The sequence below is a fragment of the Bemisia tabaci genome, chromosome 3 (assembly GCF_918797505.1).
Source record: "Bemisia tabaci chromosome 3, PGI_BMITA_v3".
Taxonomy (NCBI): domain Eukaryota; kingdom Metazoa; phylum Arthropoda; class Insecta; order Hemiptera; family Aleyrodidae; genus Bemisia; species Bemisia tabaci.
Genome location: NC_092795.1, coordinates 29,219,829 through 29,238,800, shown reverse-complemented (window position 1 = coordinate 29,238,800; position 18,972 = coordinate 29,219,829). Strand labels below are relative to the sequence as shown.

Sequence of the window (18,972 nt, the reverse complement as noted above, 5' to 3'; positions counted from 1 at the left end):
GAGAGTCCACCTCTACATCAAGACAAACTATCCATGCAAAGTTAGGGAGCAAATACATTGGCAGTGATGCCGTGTTTTCAGTTTTAGAGTTCCCAAAGAAAATGACAGCCCTGTCAATGTATTTGCTCCCTATCTTTGCATGGAGAAAGTTTGTCTTGATGTAGAGGTGGACTCTCAGGATAGCGTGGGATGTCCCCTCCATTTTGGCCTCAACTTGAGAGCTTTTTTTGAGCTTGGGAGTTGATTTCATAGAAAACCAGTGGCACCATCGAGTTTCTCGCGAACTTTTACATAAGAATCAATAGTCAAATCGCAAATTCCTTACACATGCTGTTGCATGTGTGAGGTTTCCATTATTCCAGGTCGGAATCCAAGTGCAGGATCAAATACAGTCCATTGGCATCTCGGCAATGGTGGGAAGCTTTTACTTCTGGGACTCCAACGTTCAACTGTTGTCTTACCTACCTACTAGGTGGGAGTTGAACAACGTATTGGGTATTTCGTAGGGGAAACACACCGTAGTTCGGTAAGCTTGCTTGGCTCAAACCGAAGCTCATCCACGTAGTAGGTAAGATGACTGTTGCTCCCATACAATTATTGTCAATACGGAAAAGATGACTTCCCGAAAGAATAACTTTACACCTATCGCTAAGCAAGTGGTCATTGGAGGGTCGCGTGTCTCTGTCCGAGTGTATGACTTACGTTTACGTGGGAGAAACGTTACCACAGCTGTTGTCACACGATCAAACCGTGGTATCAATACATCGAGGTCAAATACTGTAATTGGTCGAAGTCATCGAATAGGCCAATCACAATACCTAACCTTACCTCGATGGTACGATTTGATTGTGACGGTAGTGTCTATAGTCCAGACATTAGGGGACTTTTGCTGGAAAAACGTGAAGGACTACACCACGGGTGCTTGCCCCCCTAATTTTGGGTCGTAGAATGCGAATTTGAAAGCGCCTCATAGCTGTGAGGCGCTTTCCGCAAAATTGAAAAAACGTTGCCAAATTTCCGTTTTTTTCAGTTTTCGGCTTATAACTTTTTTTGTAATTAAAAAATGTAAATATCATGTGCACGACGTGAAAAAGCATACAATTACAAAGAAATTGGTATATACATGTTCTATTTTAGCATCAAAATTGACAGAACTGCAGCACATTCGCGGATACGTCATATCCGTGGCTTGCGGAGAGCTCAGAGCGCGCACCGAAGGCTATGCAGCGCGGCTGCCCAACATGCCGTTTTATTTCAACCCGCACCCGTTTCATGGCCCTCCTGGCTTATCTCCTGGTTATTTTGTCCCTTGTGGTTCCTCGAATTTCGCTAATGTCATCGACACCAGAGCGCAAGTCTTCCCAGCTCTTTACTGATCACAGTGTCTGGAAGACTCTGGATTTAGCACCTACGTCCATTACCTATAGGGTTGTTCTATCGGCGCGAGCCAACTCACTTGGCTATTATCACCGCTTCAGGAGTGAAAATCATTATTTTGCCACTCTCTGTATCTGCGAAAGAGGTAATTTCAGTGTTTTCACCATGAGTGTGAAAGCAACGTGTTTCATTTGGCCACTTTCAGGTTTTTCAGTTCGGGAAGTGAAACAAAAAGGTGTCCAGTCTTTGCGCGCCACAAGTCAAAAGCGAAACGATGGTAAAACTTCATCTTCGGAAGGTCCAAAAACTATTGAAGTACACGAGCGATGTCATAAAAATGAGAAAAATGCCATGGATTGGGGAGGGATGGAGTGAGACTCAAAATGGTGTACTCCCGAACCCAATAGACAAAGCCCCCGCTCCGGAAATACTTCTGAAATTGATTTCCTGCAAGTGCAAAGCAGGCTGCAAGGCAGCTTGTGGCTACCGGAAGAGTGGTTTAAACTCTGACATGACGTCGCCCCTCTGACGTAAGGGCGTATCTCGATTTCCACGTGGACCCTGTTGTCCATATAACTCCATGCTTTCCAGGGCTCAAGTCAAAATCGAGATACGCCCTTACGTCAGTGAAGCGACGATGTGTGCCTGCTGCAGTGAATGCGAAAATCAACTCGTGAACTTAGAGCTGGAGGATGAGGATCCGGATGCACCTCTTGAAGAAATGGTCGACGGAGATGACATACTTGACGAAGTGCAGTTTTAGTGCAATTTTATGACGAGTGCAGTTCCGATATCCCAGTATCGCATGCTATATTTTTACTCCATACATACCACATCTTACGTTGAATTTCCTTGTCTTTGGTACGTGAATTTTTCAGTCTCATGACAATAGAATAGCAGTTCCGATATCAGTATGGAATGCGGTGTTCTTCCTCTGAAAATACCACGTCTTTATTACGTTCTCCGTCGAATTTGGTACATGAACTCTTTAGTCTCATGACAACAGGAGTGCGATCTTAAAATTCGAAAAAAATGACAAGTAGCTGAGATTTTGGTAAGAATGGATGCGATATATCGCACGTCGCTCTGACACAAATAATGGCGTCCGTCGAATTACCTTAAGAGAGAAACCAAACACGCAATTTGCCCTGGAACGGCACGGCACATAGAGCAAATGATGACGAGGCCTTGAGATGAAAAGGAGAAGCCCTCGGCGCGGCGCGGCGCGGCGGTCGGCATGTAACACATACTGGCACCTACAGGACTGCATGAATACTTCACGCATTGCGTCAAACACAGAGCGTTCAGCAGCGGCCGGCGTGAAAAGCATAGCGCCTACACGACTGCATGAATACTTCACGCATTGCGTCAAACACGGAGCGTTCAGCAGCGGTCGGCGAGAGACGCATAGCGCCTACAAGACTGTAGAAATACTTAACGCATTGCGCCAAACACAGTGCGGTCAGCGCGGAGGCGCGGCGGAAGATAATATGGATTGCATTTTGCAAAAAGGAACCACTAGCATTGCAATGTTGCTAAGATTGTGCAACTTCTTTTGTCTTTGAGGAAAACCCCGATTATCCCTTAATAGTTTCTATTTTACTCGCTAAAAACTGTAAATTTAAGACAAAAATTACCATCTAAATTTCATAGTTTTTCACAATTTCCACAATTTTATTGCAACTGATGAAATTGCACAATCTTTAGCATCATTGCAATACTAGTGGTTCCTTTTCGCAAAATGTAATCCATATTATTGAACCACATTTATGTTTGTTCTTTCATGATTTTTTCGTTCAATACTGATAAATGGAATCCCTCGTTTTTTGGGAACTTAACACTTTACAAAATAAAAACTGTTTCGCCCATGCAACTCAAATTTTCAAGTTAAGTTATTGATAGAATTTTCGAAAGAATTCGGTAAAAACACGGTCCCAATTAAGGTACACACGTTTTTCTGATATGCTACATTGTTTCCAAACAATGTAAAATGGCGTTTTTGCGTTGCATTGATTCAATACTTTTTGTCCTCACAACTAGCGGATATCAAGTAATATAATCAATATATCAGAAAATGAATGGACATAAGTTCAAGTTACGTGAGCTTTATAGAGAATTACAGGAAAATTAGTGAGAAAATGATGCTAACTCCACAACTTTGGCTGTATCTGATCTGCCTGCGATTGATCACTAATTACCTATAATTTGCCATGGCATTAAAAAAACCAATAATGTGTGTATGTGCATGTTCCAACTTGTATGGAGACTTGTTCATAACATAAATTCAGTACAATCAATAAGTACTTGTTAAGTTAAAATTTCTCTGATAATTATGTCCAAAAATGGATTTCAGACGTTTCCAAACTTTGCGGAAAATAATTAGGAGTATTCCACAAAACTGAACATATCATCGTGGGTGAATCTGGCAACATTCAAATTCTCAATCGGCGCATATCCATCGCGCGATCGTGCGAGCCCAAAACCTCTATGAAAAAGGCATCCGCGCAGATTGATGCGACGAATGCACGGAATGAGTGGCGGATCGTTTACCGTCAAGTACTCACGCGTGCCCCCCTCCAAGCACCCCCGGAAGCCACGGGAGGGGGCAGCGACCCCTTCCGGCGTGGCCGGGGCCCGGAAGCGCCCCCTACCCCCGCATCAAAAACGAAAAGTGAGAAAAATCATAATTTCATCGTCAGCCCGAGGGTCCGGCTGTGACGGTCGGTCGTCATCGGGCGAGGGTAGAGGGAGTGGGAAACACTTGTTATTCTTTTTCTTCCCCCGTCGCTTGACCCAAATAGAAAATACCGGCGGAGTGAGGGCCTATTATATTTAGCGCCCCCCACCCGGGGCAACGCCTCCCCCGGGCCCCCCACGCCCGGGCGACAGCCGCGGGACAAAACCCGGTCGGCCGGGTCCAGAACGGACTCAGACTCCTTTCTAGCCAGCTCGTGCCCCGTGATAGCATGTAAGTATGATCTATTTTTGTGGAGCCTCGGCCTGAAGCCCTGGCTGGCTCGGCCGCTAAAATTAGCGACTAACCCGTGTGTTTCGCCCGGCGACTCGTTTCGTGGTGTCCCTCTGTGCGAGAGTGCGTCCATTTCCTCCAGGTAATCGCCCTTTTTTCTGGTCCCCCTGGGATCGAACCCGGGACCTCCGTGTGGTGCGTCAGTGCGGGAAAGTGAAATTGGAGTTCGCGCAGCGGTGGCAGCAAGGATAAAGGTCCGACGGTTTGTTCTGTGCTCTACGACGAGGTCCGATGAACTGGACCATCACCTGGACAGTGTTCGGAGAAAAAAAATCCAGTGTTATGGGGGAAGAAGTTCTCCTCGATATTATTACGAGACAGGAACTACTTTAAGGGACGATATGAATAAAGTCGCAAAGGCTTCCTTTTCGATTTCAAACAGAAAAAGGAATCCTTTTGCGGGATAGGTCTAAGTCAGGCACAAAAATAAAAATTGGCATAGTGACAACCGTTGTGGTCAGATTCACATTTTACTGGAGGAGTAACTTGATCAAGCAGGGTTATAGTTAAATTTGCCGCCGAAAAAGATACTTCGTCATGTGAAAATTGAAGTCCGTTCAGCGCAAAGTAAAAATCCCTTCCAGATAAGCCAATACGTTAACGTTGATTCGTGGTCACAAAGAAAATGACACTGACAATATCAAATTTTACGATGAATACGATCTATCCTCGCCTTCACGGGGAGATATCGCGATTTTCGGCTTTGAATACAACCGTAGTTGGGATAAGTCACAACAGGCATGCATTCAGAAAGTTTTTTGTTTTGATCACGACTTCAAAAAAAAATTTGTATTGCGAGATAGCACTTTACGCTGTAGAGACATCAAGCTCAAACCTGATCTATTCCAACGATTATACCCTTGCTTAACGGGGGAATCTTCTTCACGGACACTTCAAAAATACCGCCACTTAAATACGACAGAATAAAATAGGAAAATGTAGGCCAAACGAAGCTGAAATATTAAAACGCCAGAAGAGCAGGACGTTCCGAGCCGTCACTAGCACATTTTTTTAGGCTCATTTTAGCCTTGTTTTCGCCATTCTTTCATTTTTTATTCTACACTGAAAAAAATGAGTTAGCGTCAGAAGACTAAAAATGGTTTCTATACACTAACTCAAATTGTGTGATTTGGACACACATGATTTTTGGTTTCTGTACACTAACCACTATTAGTGCTGGAAACTAATTCCGCTACTCTAATTCGCATTCGGTAGGGTTGGGTCAACCTAACCTCAAAATTGAAAGAGGAGAAAACGGCTTAGCGAATGATAAATGGACAATACTTTCAGGAAAAGAAGATTTCTTAAAAGACGAGAGGTAAAAATAAACTGACCGGTCCCAAATGAACGGCAGAGGAAAGGAATATCCCATAGGTATGTGCAAGTAGACAGAATTATCCTTTAGAGAGAGACACCTTCACACATGAAACGGTAGCGAATGTTCACACTGAATAAACATATCTCGTCCGAACACTTGAGATATTCTTTTGAAATTACGGGAGAACACGAACTATAGAAGTAAGCAGTAAGTTCACAGATTTTCGTAAAATATAAACTGAACGCGGAACGCTTTAATCGCAATTTAATACAGAAGATTGACGACTCCAACGAATATCATGCTTGTTTACGTTTTGAATCGAACAGACGATTTCTAACCTTAACAGGTTTATTTATGTTGCTTTCGAACGTTTTCAAGAAAGAGAGGACACTATAAATCATACCGGGAGTATTTACATTGTCAAACGAGCCCGAAATTTCACATTTTAATTGATTTTCACGAGCTGACGCGATTGAGGCTGTTGTACCGACGCCACTTTTTCGAAACTAAATAAATGTAACGGACAATGTGGCAGTTAGCGTTGAGGGCGAATTAGTTTGACCCAAAAGTGAATTTGTCTTACCACAGCGCTAATTTTACAGCTAGTGCTGTTTTCCAATTCTGGTTCGCGCTCTAGTAAAGTCAAGTCAGCGTATGAAGCGAATTCATCGGTGCTTCAGTACAATAAATTAGTTCTGAAGCCTAATTTTGATTCTACTTGGCGAGAACTTACCAAATTAGTTCTCAACGCTAACTACTTTTTTTTCAGTGTACCGTGTTTATGCTTTCGGGCCATGTAATTTGTGCACCATCGTTCCCGCTTCAAATTAGTCACTTTAGTCCTCTATGATGGCCTGACATTGTAAGGCGCTTCATGATACTCCTCTAGACTGAACTTTCCGTGGGAGAAGTTTAAATCCGGGTTTGTCGGGGCGCAAAAGAAATACCATCAGAATTTACGTTACGGTAGTGCGTAACAATAGGGAACTGGTAAACCGTGAGACGACTGGCGGTGTCAGATATGTCATTCTTCAACGAAATTAAGAGAAATAAAGATAACTTTTCAACCATAAAAGTCATACTTCCAAAACGAAACATTTTTTTAGTGAGTATATTTAAGGGATGAACCACTGGACGGGATAAAAAATTGAGGACCATTGCTCACGTTTTCTCATTTAACTATCACCGAGAACATGGTGAAAAAGCAAACTTTTCCAAATTCAACTCATAATTGATAGGTCATTGCTTCTAATGCCCATAAACTCTAACTTTCAACTCCCTGCTCGCCAAAATACCTATAAGCCTAGCCACTACCACCAAATCGGTCACTAGACGAATGACAGTGTGAATAAGTGTGATAGTTCCCTTGTGAATAATCAAGTTCCACTTGGATGGTCGATTTGACCTTGGTTGATTTTGGTTTATTCACAAGCGGAGAGTTTCACTTTCCTAATACTTTTAAGAAGACTGGAAATTAACACAGATGCGTTGAAGTGGCCTCGCAAAGGGGAAGGGATGGTTTGTGGCGCTGTAGCCCCCCTCCCCCACGACTAGAAAACTTTCACAAAAAATGCTTCGTTCGTAATACTCACGTGTCTATGAAACATGTCTGGCTACGTCACTGAATATCCTCTTTGAGGGTTGTTTTTTTTTTTTTTTTTTTTTTTTTTCCCCCCCCTCAACTGTTTCAACGTGTTTAACGTGAATGAAAAAATTGGGGTGAATTAGTTTTACTACGTTTAGTGGTCGCCTACACGAACCACTCAACGAGCAGGTCTCTTGGATCACATTTTGCAGTGAGGAAGTACTATTACCGGCACATCCTTAAAAGTATCCATCTGTGCACTGTCGTGCTAAAGAGGAACACCGTATGAACATTCGCGAGCATGCCAAATTTCCTCTGATAAAATGTTCATTTTGGCGGAACTTTATGAATATTTTTTCTCGAAATTTTCAGGAACTTCAGGTGAAATTGCGGACAAAATTATCTGTAAAATTGGAGGGAAAATAATTATAAGTTTACCAGGAAATTCATGTCTTATCAAAGGAAATTTGGCAACGCCTGCAGGTTTATATGGCGTTTTTCCTCAGCAAGGCAGTGCAGAAGGTTAAATGAAATGAATGTTGTTTCTAAAAGTAGCTAGACATATTAATTACTTAGTGCAAAATGCAATGCTCTTGGTCCCCTAGGAAAAGTTATCCCTTTCAGTGGCGTGGCATCCTTTACGACGTATCGATTGATCTCCTAATTAAAACTAACGAAAAAGATCGATGAACGGGGTAGGTATTCGCAACGACCACCTTAATAATAGATTATTTACCGTAGCTTCAAACGGGTGATCACATCAAAAATTGATCACATCATTCACGCATCGTCACAGTTCCTTTTTCCCAGTATAATGCTCATTAGGGAGAGGGAGGGTAGCAGCTCTGATTGAAAAGAGTGAGATGTTCTGTGAGGTCCGCTTACGGGGCTGTTAAAGCTGCGTTCAGGAAAAATACCGTATGTACGTAGGAAAGTGGCGAAGCCCCCCTCCCCCCCCCCCCCCCCCGATAAAATATTAATGGGAGAAAATGTATCAATATTTATTTATAAAATCTTTAGATGATGTAGATTTGATTGCGAATAAGATCCTTTGCAAACTCTTAAGAAAAATAAACACAAGTTCCTGACGATTTGTACGTTACTGATAGTTTAGCAACGTCAGCAGGCTCACACGGAATATTTTTTTAGTAGTCATCGTAGTTGATAGTAATGCATAGCAAAAAAGCAATAGACATCGATTAAATCTCACTTTCGGCATCGAGAGTGTCTCGTGGTTATCGTTTTGATCAAATTCGATATGACGGAAAATCTTTGGGGTAAAGTCACCACTGATAGCGTCAAATCGATAGCTGATGTCAAATCGAGCCATAAAATCTTCAAGGTCAGGTGTTGTGATCGGCTTATGCGATGACTTGGGCCAATCACATCACTTGGCCGTGATATATTGATTGCATGGTTTGATCGTGTGACATGAACTTATGGGAAATCGCTGGGCCACGGGATTGTTACTTCCTTGAGAACTAATTGCTTTTTCGAAAGTAGGCATACACTTATCTGTTCCTACACACACTTCCATGATTGTATCTCAATTTCGGAGCAAAATATAGTTTATTTGCAGATAATCGTCGAATAACTGTTGTGGCAATTAAGAGAATTCTGACAGAACTTTTCGAAACGTTATTTCGTCACTCGCGCTATTTGACTGGCTTAGGCAAAACATGATGGTTCCACACATCCTTGAACTAACCTTCAAGCCTTGAAGGTTCATGGTTAATACATTTTTCGCGTATCCCACAGCGGTTTCCTCGGTTTTCCACCATGTCGAAAAATTCCATGGTGATTCCCGGTCTTCCACATTGTCAAACGACCCTGATGAATGGACTAGTAATTTCCACCGCGCGTTAAAAAGTTGTGTAAATGATGCTGCGCACCACTCATTTGTAACGACAGGGTCGATGGAGCTTCACTGTTCGTTAGACTCTTTAACGAGTTTATGTTCTGATAACAGTGATGGGTTTTGAAATGACCTGGGTTTTGACAAGCGCTATCCATGAAGTCGGGCGGAACCGAAAGTTCAGCTGTATAAACGTTCAATGTGATCCAATAAAACCCAATGGACCACTAGACAAGGTACGAATTTAAGCAATATGATACATGTTTCATAATCAGAATTTCACGTAGAATACGATTCACACAACGGAAATTACTGAAACCAACTCCTAACAAAGATATTAACGTTTTTATTTCACATTGGCTACAAGGAATACGAACTGCCCGCTCACAAGAAACTCAAAACTCTACGCGAGTTAAATCGCGCACTAGGACAGTTTCTGCAAGCCTCTCAATCGAGCAATGTTCATTTTCCACCATGTGTTGTTCAAACTATGAACAATTTGCTACAGCTGAGCCAAAGCGTCAAGACTGAGGTTGCCAGATTTTTACATCGCAGAGACTGTCATGATAACGTTTAAAGCGCGATGTGAATCACGTAGAGCATTGAGTTTTAATGAGCGGGTGGTTTGAATTCACGCATCAAGAATCATCAAATATCTTCGTAAGGAGTTAATTTCGGTAATTTTCTATCTGCGCATCGTGTTCAACGTGAAATTTTAGTTACGAAACATGTATCAGAATGCTGAAATTCGTACCTTGTCTAGTGGTCCATTGAAATATATACGGGTAATAAATCCATAAAGATGAACTTTCAAGACAGTGAGTTTCGGAATATTATAAATCCAGCGTTTTTCGAGATATTCCTCGTCAGTTGTGTTGGTACCACCGATTTCCGAAAATCTGAACGAAACAAGGAATAACAACGCAGAGAGTGAGTCATGAGACAATTCATGACGTCATCAGGAGCTTCACGCATGCGCCTAGCCCGCACTGCACGGCGACGCGCACATTCACGTAGGGAAAGAGGGGACGGGGGTGGGTTGTAATGGGGGAGGGGGAAGGGAGGCGCTTGTATAAGTTTTCATTTGGCCATCTTAAGTCGGAGCGGGCGCGCGCGAGAGTGTCGCGAGAAAAAAGGTTAAGGACATCGTGTTACGGTTTTAGACGGCTCAGATTTAGGGAGAGGGGGTGGCTTTGACGCCTCCATGCATCCCCCCGCCCCCGGCGCCGCGAGGAGATGAAATTCGTGGCAAATTCACTTCACGTGGGCAGAGTTGTCGACCGACCCCGAATTAATAGCGAAATTTACAAGCTTGAAGAGAGGACGCCAGCCACGTCACATTTACGTTGATTAGAGCTTTAAAACAAAGGAGAAGAATAGGTGGCCCAAGTACTGTTAAGCACAATGAGAGGATTTTTTTATTTTAGTCAATCGGAACTTCCCCGATTGTAACCAGAAGGAATTCTTCTTATGGTAACGGGGCACTCCCTCCTACTTTTTAAACAATTTAAATTCTATCGCGGAAAATGTTGAGGGAAAATTCATTACGATTTAGTTAGAAATAATTCTCGGTACGGAATATTTCTCGTATTTTTCTCGGGCATGTCATACTCTCAGAAAAGTTTGAACCCGAGCACAATTTCAACATGTTCAGAGCTTGATTCGTTTTCCCCTCGAACTTAGTTTAATGGGATCATTATTTTAAACGAATTAATGGTATACATTTCCACCTTCCCATTATTTTTGCTCAAATTTTGAATTATTTGAGAAACTACGCTTACTTGTATTTTCCTTTGAGTGATTTATGAGGTGAATGGACGCAAAAGATACAGCCACCTGAATACACTTTCAAAGGGGAAATTCCATCAAAAATTACGTTGGCACATCAAAAAAGTTTGAAACACGCTCCTTAGAGCGCAATCTGCATGGTTTGAAACACGCTCTTTCAAATTTCCCCGCGTCTGCGGGCAGGTTTTCTCACTCACCGCCGACCAGGTTTACACAGGTATAGAAGTAGGAAAGAGCTACCCAAAGGAAACAAACGATTGACTAACTTTTTCTATTGTATAATTCCTTATGCTTTCAAGCTATTGTTTCCTATTTCTTTCCTTATTTTGCAAAAAAAAAACAAAAGCTTTGAATGAATTCAAATCCCCAGCACTGAAAGTTTATGACAGTTTCAAGAATTGTTCGTTTATTTATGTTGGGTCTCTCTTCGGGCAAACCTGACTGCCAGGCCAGCCACCACGAAGAGCTGCCCGCATACGCGGTAAATTTTAAAAAGCGTGTTACAAACTACGCAGATGGCGTACCAAAGAGTGGATTTCAAACTTGTTTGACGTGCCAACGTGATTTTCGAGCGACTTTACCTAATCAAAGTGTATTCAATTGGCTGTACCTCTTGCTCGCGACAGACCCAACAAATGCCGTGTTAAAAATACCGAAGAATTGCTTCGACCTACAAAACAAGATTTACAAATCGGTGTTTTCTTTTGATTTCAGAACTAAATACCAACAGCCATGTCGGACGAAGAGGATGTCTATTCGTAAGTTTACACTTAGCATTACTTGCGTGAAATTTTTAAGAAAACTAGGATACGCACATCAGCAAAAAGGAAAAGAAAGAGACAAAGAAATCATTAATGAAACTCATGATGCGCGTATAGAGCAAAACGGGAGAAACAGACAATTATAGAGAAGTGTTAAACTTAATGTTCAGTTTCGTTTAATGGTGGAAATGCATGCATGCTGAACCAGTCGAAATAGATGGAGATCGGAAGTTTACCCAGAGTCGCCAGGATTGAGAACCGTCGTCCATGAAGACCAGAGAGTCATTATTGAAGGAGTTAGCGCACGTGTTTGAAGCTTAAAAAGTTAAAAGTTGAGCATATGCAGTCTCCAAAGTTTCAGAAGAGAAAAAAAAAATGTGGACAAACGGAATGCGAAGCGAACAATGGAAAAAATTTAACATTTTAAAACCTTAAGGTGATGCGCCCCGAGCTCTGAGGGTGATTGAACTGGCGTAAGGTGTATCGTGTTTTATCAAGTCGGCAAATTTTGACTTGATATAAAAATAAAAATAAAAGGCCGATAGCCCCTCCGCATGATAAAATAGTCATGCATTGCGAAAATAATTTCAAAATTCGGATAGACGAACGTAGGGTTCAGCTGCGAAAAAAAGCATCGGATTTGACCCAGAATCACTTGGTTTGTGGACTGTTATGCTTTGTAGTTTCCGAAGCTACGCCCTGTTTTCATTTTTCAGAATTTCCAAATTTAAAAGGTCGCGAATGATTATTGTGACACATACGCAGGGGGCAGGAATTATCTCTTTTATTTTGAGCTAAAAAGTCAAAAGTTGCAGAGATTTAAAAAGAAATCGGTCCACCGGTTGGACCACACCCTGTACTTGGAACGTATCACTTTAAGGGTTAGCGAGCTGGGTTCGAAGAAGTTAAGCCGAGGATTGCTTTTATTTCATTGTAGATGAGTATGGGAATGACACAAGGTGTTTTAAAGGTGAAACTAAAATCTTCACAATTAAAAAATGCGCTTAGAAAATAATAGAAACAGAGTAATTTTAGAATTCTTTCAGCAGTTTCTACACGACTTGTGCATTGTCAGATCGAGATGCATGTGATGGAGAATGCTGTGATTGCATCCATGTTTGAACTTGAGCTGAGTTTGCGATGATCTGTTCTGTGCGATTTCATAGGGGTTATGCATATTTTGTGGGAATACTGTTGCATGATGACTTGAATTTACATACCGATGAATGCTCGTAACCAACCAAAACGGTTGCGAATAATCTCGCAAATTTTGATCAGAGAGTCAAATTCCGCCGAGGGTAATCATGGTAATACAGTTCCCGCGTATAGATGCGATTCCCCAGAGAAATGATTGTTTCAGCTGGTTGCTTGAAGGATTTTAGTGGTAAAAACATAGAATAAAATAAATTCCTTACTGGTTGTTACTCCTCCAAACAAGTATTTGCTATTTAAGAAGGGTAACTGCATTGTTACTATAACATATTTTATGCGTATTTTCTAGACTTAAAAACAAAAAAGTCAAAATGAAAAGTTTTGACCACTGATGATAACCTGATAAATACCCTCTGAATAAGTTACATGCGAGCAATTTCATATTGAGGTTAAAACACGATACTTCAGTTATTATATATAAGTTAAGTGTCGTGGTCGACTTTTCAAAAGTCAGTGTTCGACTTTTCAAAATCAAGCGGCTCAGAAGAAAATTCCATACATAAAATCGAGAGTGATACAGGAGGTAAGAAGGAGAGAAACAAAGAAGAAGAAAAAGTACCTTTCAGCTACAAAGGGTGATTCTGATAACCACGCATTAATCTTCAGAATGATTATGTGCCCCTGTACCTTTCGCAAGCAAAGCTTCCATGAACACTTACTCTCATATATTTTCGATACATTCCTTTCACTCAAAATTCTTGTTATTCATGTCTAAATTACTGTTTCAGAGAATCCGAGGAGGAAACGTAAGTGTTTCTCAAAATACTATGCGTGTTAACGCTTTCAGCTTCCTCTTCTATCGCAAATTTCATAGACAGTAGAGTTTTGATAGGCCACCAAAACTTCCTCCTACCCTTATAACACTCGAAAGTAGTTGATCCGAACCGGTCGTACCTTACAATTAGGAAAGAATACAAAAAAAATATGACAACCGACTCAGCCGCACATTGCTTCGTTCCCACTCCCATCTTCCACCTAATTTTCTTAAACCTTTAGACTTTAGAGAATTAACCATCATGTATCACCTTTAGAGTTTCATTAGTCTCCTTAAGCTTTTTTGGTAGCATCGCATCCATTTTCGACTTTTAACATTGGACCGACGACCTCAGAAGTATGAGCATTTTACAGACATTTGCTGCAAAAGACGCAAGAGGGAGGGTGCATTGGGTTCAACCAACACCTGACATCATCACATCAGCAACATTTGAATTTACTATTGACATTTTTTAGTGAAACATAAAGGCCTCTTCGAAAATACCTCCTCCTTAATGGACCGTAGAGATAAACTCGAGTGATAAAAACTCACGATCATTAACAAATGGCAGTCATAAGGGGAAAATTTGCAAACCAGGTTGTCAAATGGTTGCACTGAAAAAATTAAACGGGAGAATTGATATATTTCATTCTACCGGAGGAGTGGGCGCGAATCTTCAAACTGTCATGTTGTCGCTCTTCAAACGTATGGGCTTAAACCAATCCACGAAAAAAGACTTGCTTGACTCTACAGTGACGTAAAACTAGAACGTAGAACTATTTTCCTCTACCGGAGGCGGTAGTGACTTTTAATTAATTTTCAGTCAGTATTACTTGCTTGCAGTGATATTATGTGGATTTGTTTACTTGGATGAATCAAGAGAAAACAAGTTGATCTCGCGACAATCTTTCCAATTTTCCGTGCAGGAAGACTTGTCACGCGGAAAAAAATATAGAAAATGAGTCATTTTGGTCGCATCACCATGTGACCTTGTTTTGATCCGTCCTCCCAAGACTTGGAGGCTCGATTATTTGATGCGCTTACTTTTGGCTTCTTTCAAACCCGGATATTAGTTGGGTGGACTAACAATCGCTAGAGCAGTGGTCCTCCGTATGCATTCTGAAACAATGTATCAACGGTTTACACAAACGAATCATTAAAAGATTAGGGCTAAGAGGCATGGAACATGCGATGGAAAAAATGTCATAATTGCGGAACATGCTGAACATCGCAAAAACCTGTGCCTGTTCAATGAACTTGAGCCCTTTCATCAAAACGTAAGAGAAAATAGGAAAAAAGGGAGGGGAGAAGAGGACACTTACCTCAACTTAACACTATGAAGAATTTCTTCTTTTGGCAAAGAAGTGAAATGCTGTGCAATCTACGGACTTCAGAATCCAACTAAGAATTCGAAGTGGAAGTGGACCTCAAAACAACCAAGAGCCGAGAAAATGTCAAGTGTCCAAATAATGCCAAATGAAACCGATGCTGTAGAGAGCAATGAGAGGTAGTTAAAAGTTAGCTGTCGTTATGGGAAAAAAGGGGGTAGGGGTAAGTCGCAGCTAATATTGAAATATACAATTTGTCAAATAAAATGGAAAAGTGCCGGCAAAACGTTTCATTCCAGCTACCGAGGATACATTGTTTAGGTTTCACCGCATGAATGGTGCATTCTCGTAATGCATTTTAATTTCGTCCGGTGAGTCTCCTCCAATCTCGTACTTGTCTCACAAGGTCTATATACAAGACATTTTTAGGAGAACTCGAATGATTTCAAATCAATGGTGTATGAATATTAATTCATACAAAGTTGCGGCCATGGGCGGAACTAGGGAGGGTACATTCCCCCAAGAAATGCACACGGTCGCTCCCAAAAAATAAGAGACGTTATGCTAGGTATAAATGCGGGACGAAACTTACGTTTTTGAGATTGTAGTTCGATCAATTTTATGGTGGGAAAAGTTCAAATTTGCTACTAAGACGACGCTATTTTTCAAAAATTTTCTGAGGAGACCCGCTAGACGCCCTTTTGGAACTGAGAAAATTATGTGAACTCTCCTTCAATGCTGGGGGAGTCCCACGGATCTCTATGAGTGTTGTGTCTTATAGCACCCCTAGAGCCCCTGGTGGGATACCCGTCCGCCCCCCACAAAATGTTCCTGGTTCCGCCCACGGTCGTGCCGAAACTTTCTACCTCAGTATCAACTTGTCCTAAACACTGACGAGAAACAGCCCATGTAGATAGTTATTTCGTTACTATAGCTTCGCTTGAAAATTTACAACCAGCTGATTTCTTCATCTTTACGCATTGACATTAATATACTGAATTGCATGCTACTTTAATGAAACACTCAGAACAGTGAGTCAACGTTAAGGAAGTTCCAAATCGAAAAGGAGCTATGACAGCGCTTTACTTAATTTTGCAAAGTCGTTGGATGTAAGCTTCCTTTTCTCCATCGTTTACACGCAGAGAAAAAAGTCATCTGGAAGAGTTCCGGAGACGTTTTCCAGGATTTTAATTCTATTTTCGGAATGGTTTCTTGTACAATAATTGAACAGTTCACATTGAAACTTAATAATTCATCAGCATTGGAAACGTTGAACTTTTGGATCATCGAGCATTTTTGATAACTTCACTCTTGATTCAGGAAAATTTAATAGTTTATTCACGATTACATCAATCATCCGGTTGAAACGGTAAGGTTACTAAATTAGGGGGTACCTTTTGACCAATAATATCTGAAATCGAAATTAATGAAAGAGCAATTGACGAAAACCTCTTTAGTTACAATGCGTTCTTATTGTAGAAGTGAAAAAAAAATCCATCACAGTCATGTGTATCGCTAGGAGCGCACAGAAGATGTGCAAAAAGGAATACTAAATGACTGAGGTCAATTCTTTTGATGGTTCCACACTTACACATGTGTATATGAGGCAGAGTCGGTTAACTATGGCTACTCTCTAAAAATCTGTTTACCCGGTAGACTTTTGAGAGGAAGGGGAGAGATGTTGAAATCAACACTGTCTTCTTGAAAATATTGTTTGACATTTTTGTGGAAGTAATATTTAAGGACGTTGAAGGAAATAAAGAATAAGAACACTAACCGAGACAATTACGATTATGAGCTGTGTCATGGCAGGGACGGATTGAGTCAAGAATGATTAATATGCTACATTATGACAGATAACTATGGTTAACGAACCGTTGAAAACGGATGTTTATCATCGGAAAACAAAAGGGGAAAAAAAAGAAAATAAGGAAAAGACAGTTTTAGGACCTTAAGGCCAGATTTGTTTTAAACACGTGGTTAGTTTAACAGGAGAGCGCACATTGATACACTTCGAAATTCATTGACAGAAAATCGTATTAATGATAATTAGGTAAAGAGCCACAAATTTAGAAAAGAGACTAGTTAGGTTCCAGGATTGAGTAGATACTTCCCATTTCGTAGAACAAGAGATCACAACAACACATTTTGAATTTTTAAAACAAACGTTCGTTTATTTTTCTTTCAATTTCGTCATTTTAATCTATTTTTTTATGTAAAGGCAACCAGAGCCTGAGCCTCAAAAGAAGACTGAGTAAGTCTACCTTTTTAAATTACGATATTTTGTGTTTAATTTTTGTAAGTGTATAATCACGCTAATTTTTTGTTTTTTGCAGCGTTATAATTTTTTAAAGGATTTTTTTCTGACGAACGATAATAGCTTTTTTATTTAATTCATGTTGCGTTTTTTTTCTTCAACGTTAATTTTCACGTGTTCGATTTTTGTCACTTTAGACCGCCGCTTAAAGTAGAAACCGTGAAATGTCCTCTAAGTACAGCGTTTTACCCTACAACCCCCTCCTTCCCACATTTACCGTTCTCACCCTCAGAAGTTCAACCGTTTATTATCTTGTTTGTATTAGTCGCTTTAAAGTATGTACTTAGAGCTTATAGATTAGATACTTATTTTTTGGCGAGGAATTCCGCTGAGTTTAGTGAACTACCGCTTACATTTGATCATTTTCTCGTTGACTTTATTTACGTTTAACTCAAGGATATGCAAAAGGAATAATTTGAGAATCTCCACAGTCTGCTGAGGTTCGTTTACAGATAGGTTATAATAATGCTTAGGGATGTAAGACACTGTAGCCTAACGTCATTGGAGACTGGGATGTACGGTAAAACGTAACGTTACGTTAGGAAAATAACACATCTTACGTAAATCCAGCGAATATTTTGCTCCGCGAATTATTTGAACGTAGGTAGATTGAAAAAATCAACGAGGGATCAAAGATACCGCCCTACTTGAAGAAAAGAAGGATTCACCGGGAGAATAATCAATAAATATCACTACAGCAGCTTGTTGTAAAAAGATCGAGATAATTTTTACACGTTCATTGGAAAAAGCTGATGTAATAGCCGGAGAGACGCGATGAAAGAATCGATATTCCCACTGGTCGTTGATTTATTGCGAAAGCTTTATCACAAACTTTTAGCAGTAATCGTCTTACGGGATAAATAGTTAGAGGTGCTGGACAGAATGCAGTTACCAGTGGCAAGATACAAATGCAAAATCGATCTCCAGAAGTTAATACTATAATCGGCGAAAAATAAATTTTTGAACCGACTTATTTAATTTTTCCTCATTTTCGGAGATCGACTTACGAGAGGAACAGCTCTTAGTAGCGCAAACTGAGTCAGGGTAAGGCGGTGACAATACAGAGAATTCGTGGGAACCAACGAAGACCTTCTTGATACGCTCATCCTAGTTTTCGGGCTGATAATTGAAATTGGTGGACAAAGACAGAAAAAGGATAATGGGGCGATTCTAGGGGTGGAGGTGGGTTGTTGAAATGGAAAAAGAAGGTAAGGATGCGGTTAACTAACACTAACCCACGAGAGACCCCATGATTAGTCCATTATTTCCCTCCTTAGTCTGTAACAACCACCCATTTCAACCACAGGATCGCTCCATTTCATCTATCACTCAGTGGATGAAAAAAAAAAAAACACATTGGATCTAGAGTCCAGACTCTTGAAAACATTGACAAGAAAAAGGACTCTTGATTCAATCAGATTTAAGCTTAAATCAAAAGGAAATCCGCTCAAATTAAGAGGCTTGGTTCTTGATTTAAGCTTAAATCTGATTGAATCAAGAGTATTATTTCTTGTCGATGTTTTTAAGAGTCTGGACTCTAGATCCAATGTGTTTTTTTCCAGTGATATTATTCACCACTTTGTTTCTTAAATTCGATCGTCGACAAGCAGTGCCCGTGAGGAGCGATTCTAACTGACAAGTTAGAATCG

At 40.7% G+C, this 18,972-nt stretch overlaps 2 protein-coding genes across 17 annotated transcripts in view; one reads left to right on the top strand and one right to left on the bottom strand.

Annotated features, from left to right (window-relative positions):
* Window positions 1-18,972, bottom strand: part of LOC109031125 (armadillo segment polarity protein-like) — a 198,626-nt gene that overhangs the window by 55,876 nt on the left and 123,778 nt on the right. Inside the window, exon 4 of one of the 2 annotated variants that reach the window (XR_011899519.1) lies at window positions 15,152-15,166. The exons of the other annotated variant lie outside the window; for it this stretch is intronic. The gene's annotated coding sequence lies outside the window, so the exon portion shown is untranslated. Of the gene's footprint in view, window positions 1-15,151; window positions 15,167-18,972 lie in introns of those variants that run through there. 2 annotated transcript variants of the gene reach the window in all.
* Window positions 4,226-18,972, top strand: part of up (Troponin T, skeletal muscle) — a 47,171-nt gene continuing 32,424 nt past the window's right edge. For 2 of the 15 annotated variants that reach the window (XM_019040348.2, XM_019040344.2), the window contains exons 1-4: window positions 4,252-4,345; window positions 11,666-11,709; window positions 13,653-13,670; window positions 17,228-17,260. In XM_019040348.2, the coding sequence (XP_018895893.1) occupies window positions 11,684-11,709; window positions 13,653-13,670; window positions 17,228-17,260 (77 nt within the window). In that variant the 5' untranslated portion in view covers window positions 4,252-4,345; window positions 11,666-11,683. Of the gene's footprint in view, window positions 4,608-11,665; window positions 11,710-13,652; window positions 13,671-17,227; window positions 17,261-18,972 lie in introns of all 15 variants that reach the window. The other 13 variants (XM_019040343.2, XM_019040349.2, XM_072298123.1 and 10 more) reach the window with 13 other exon arrangements.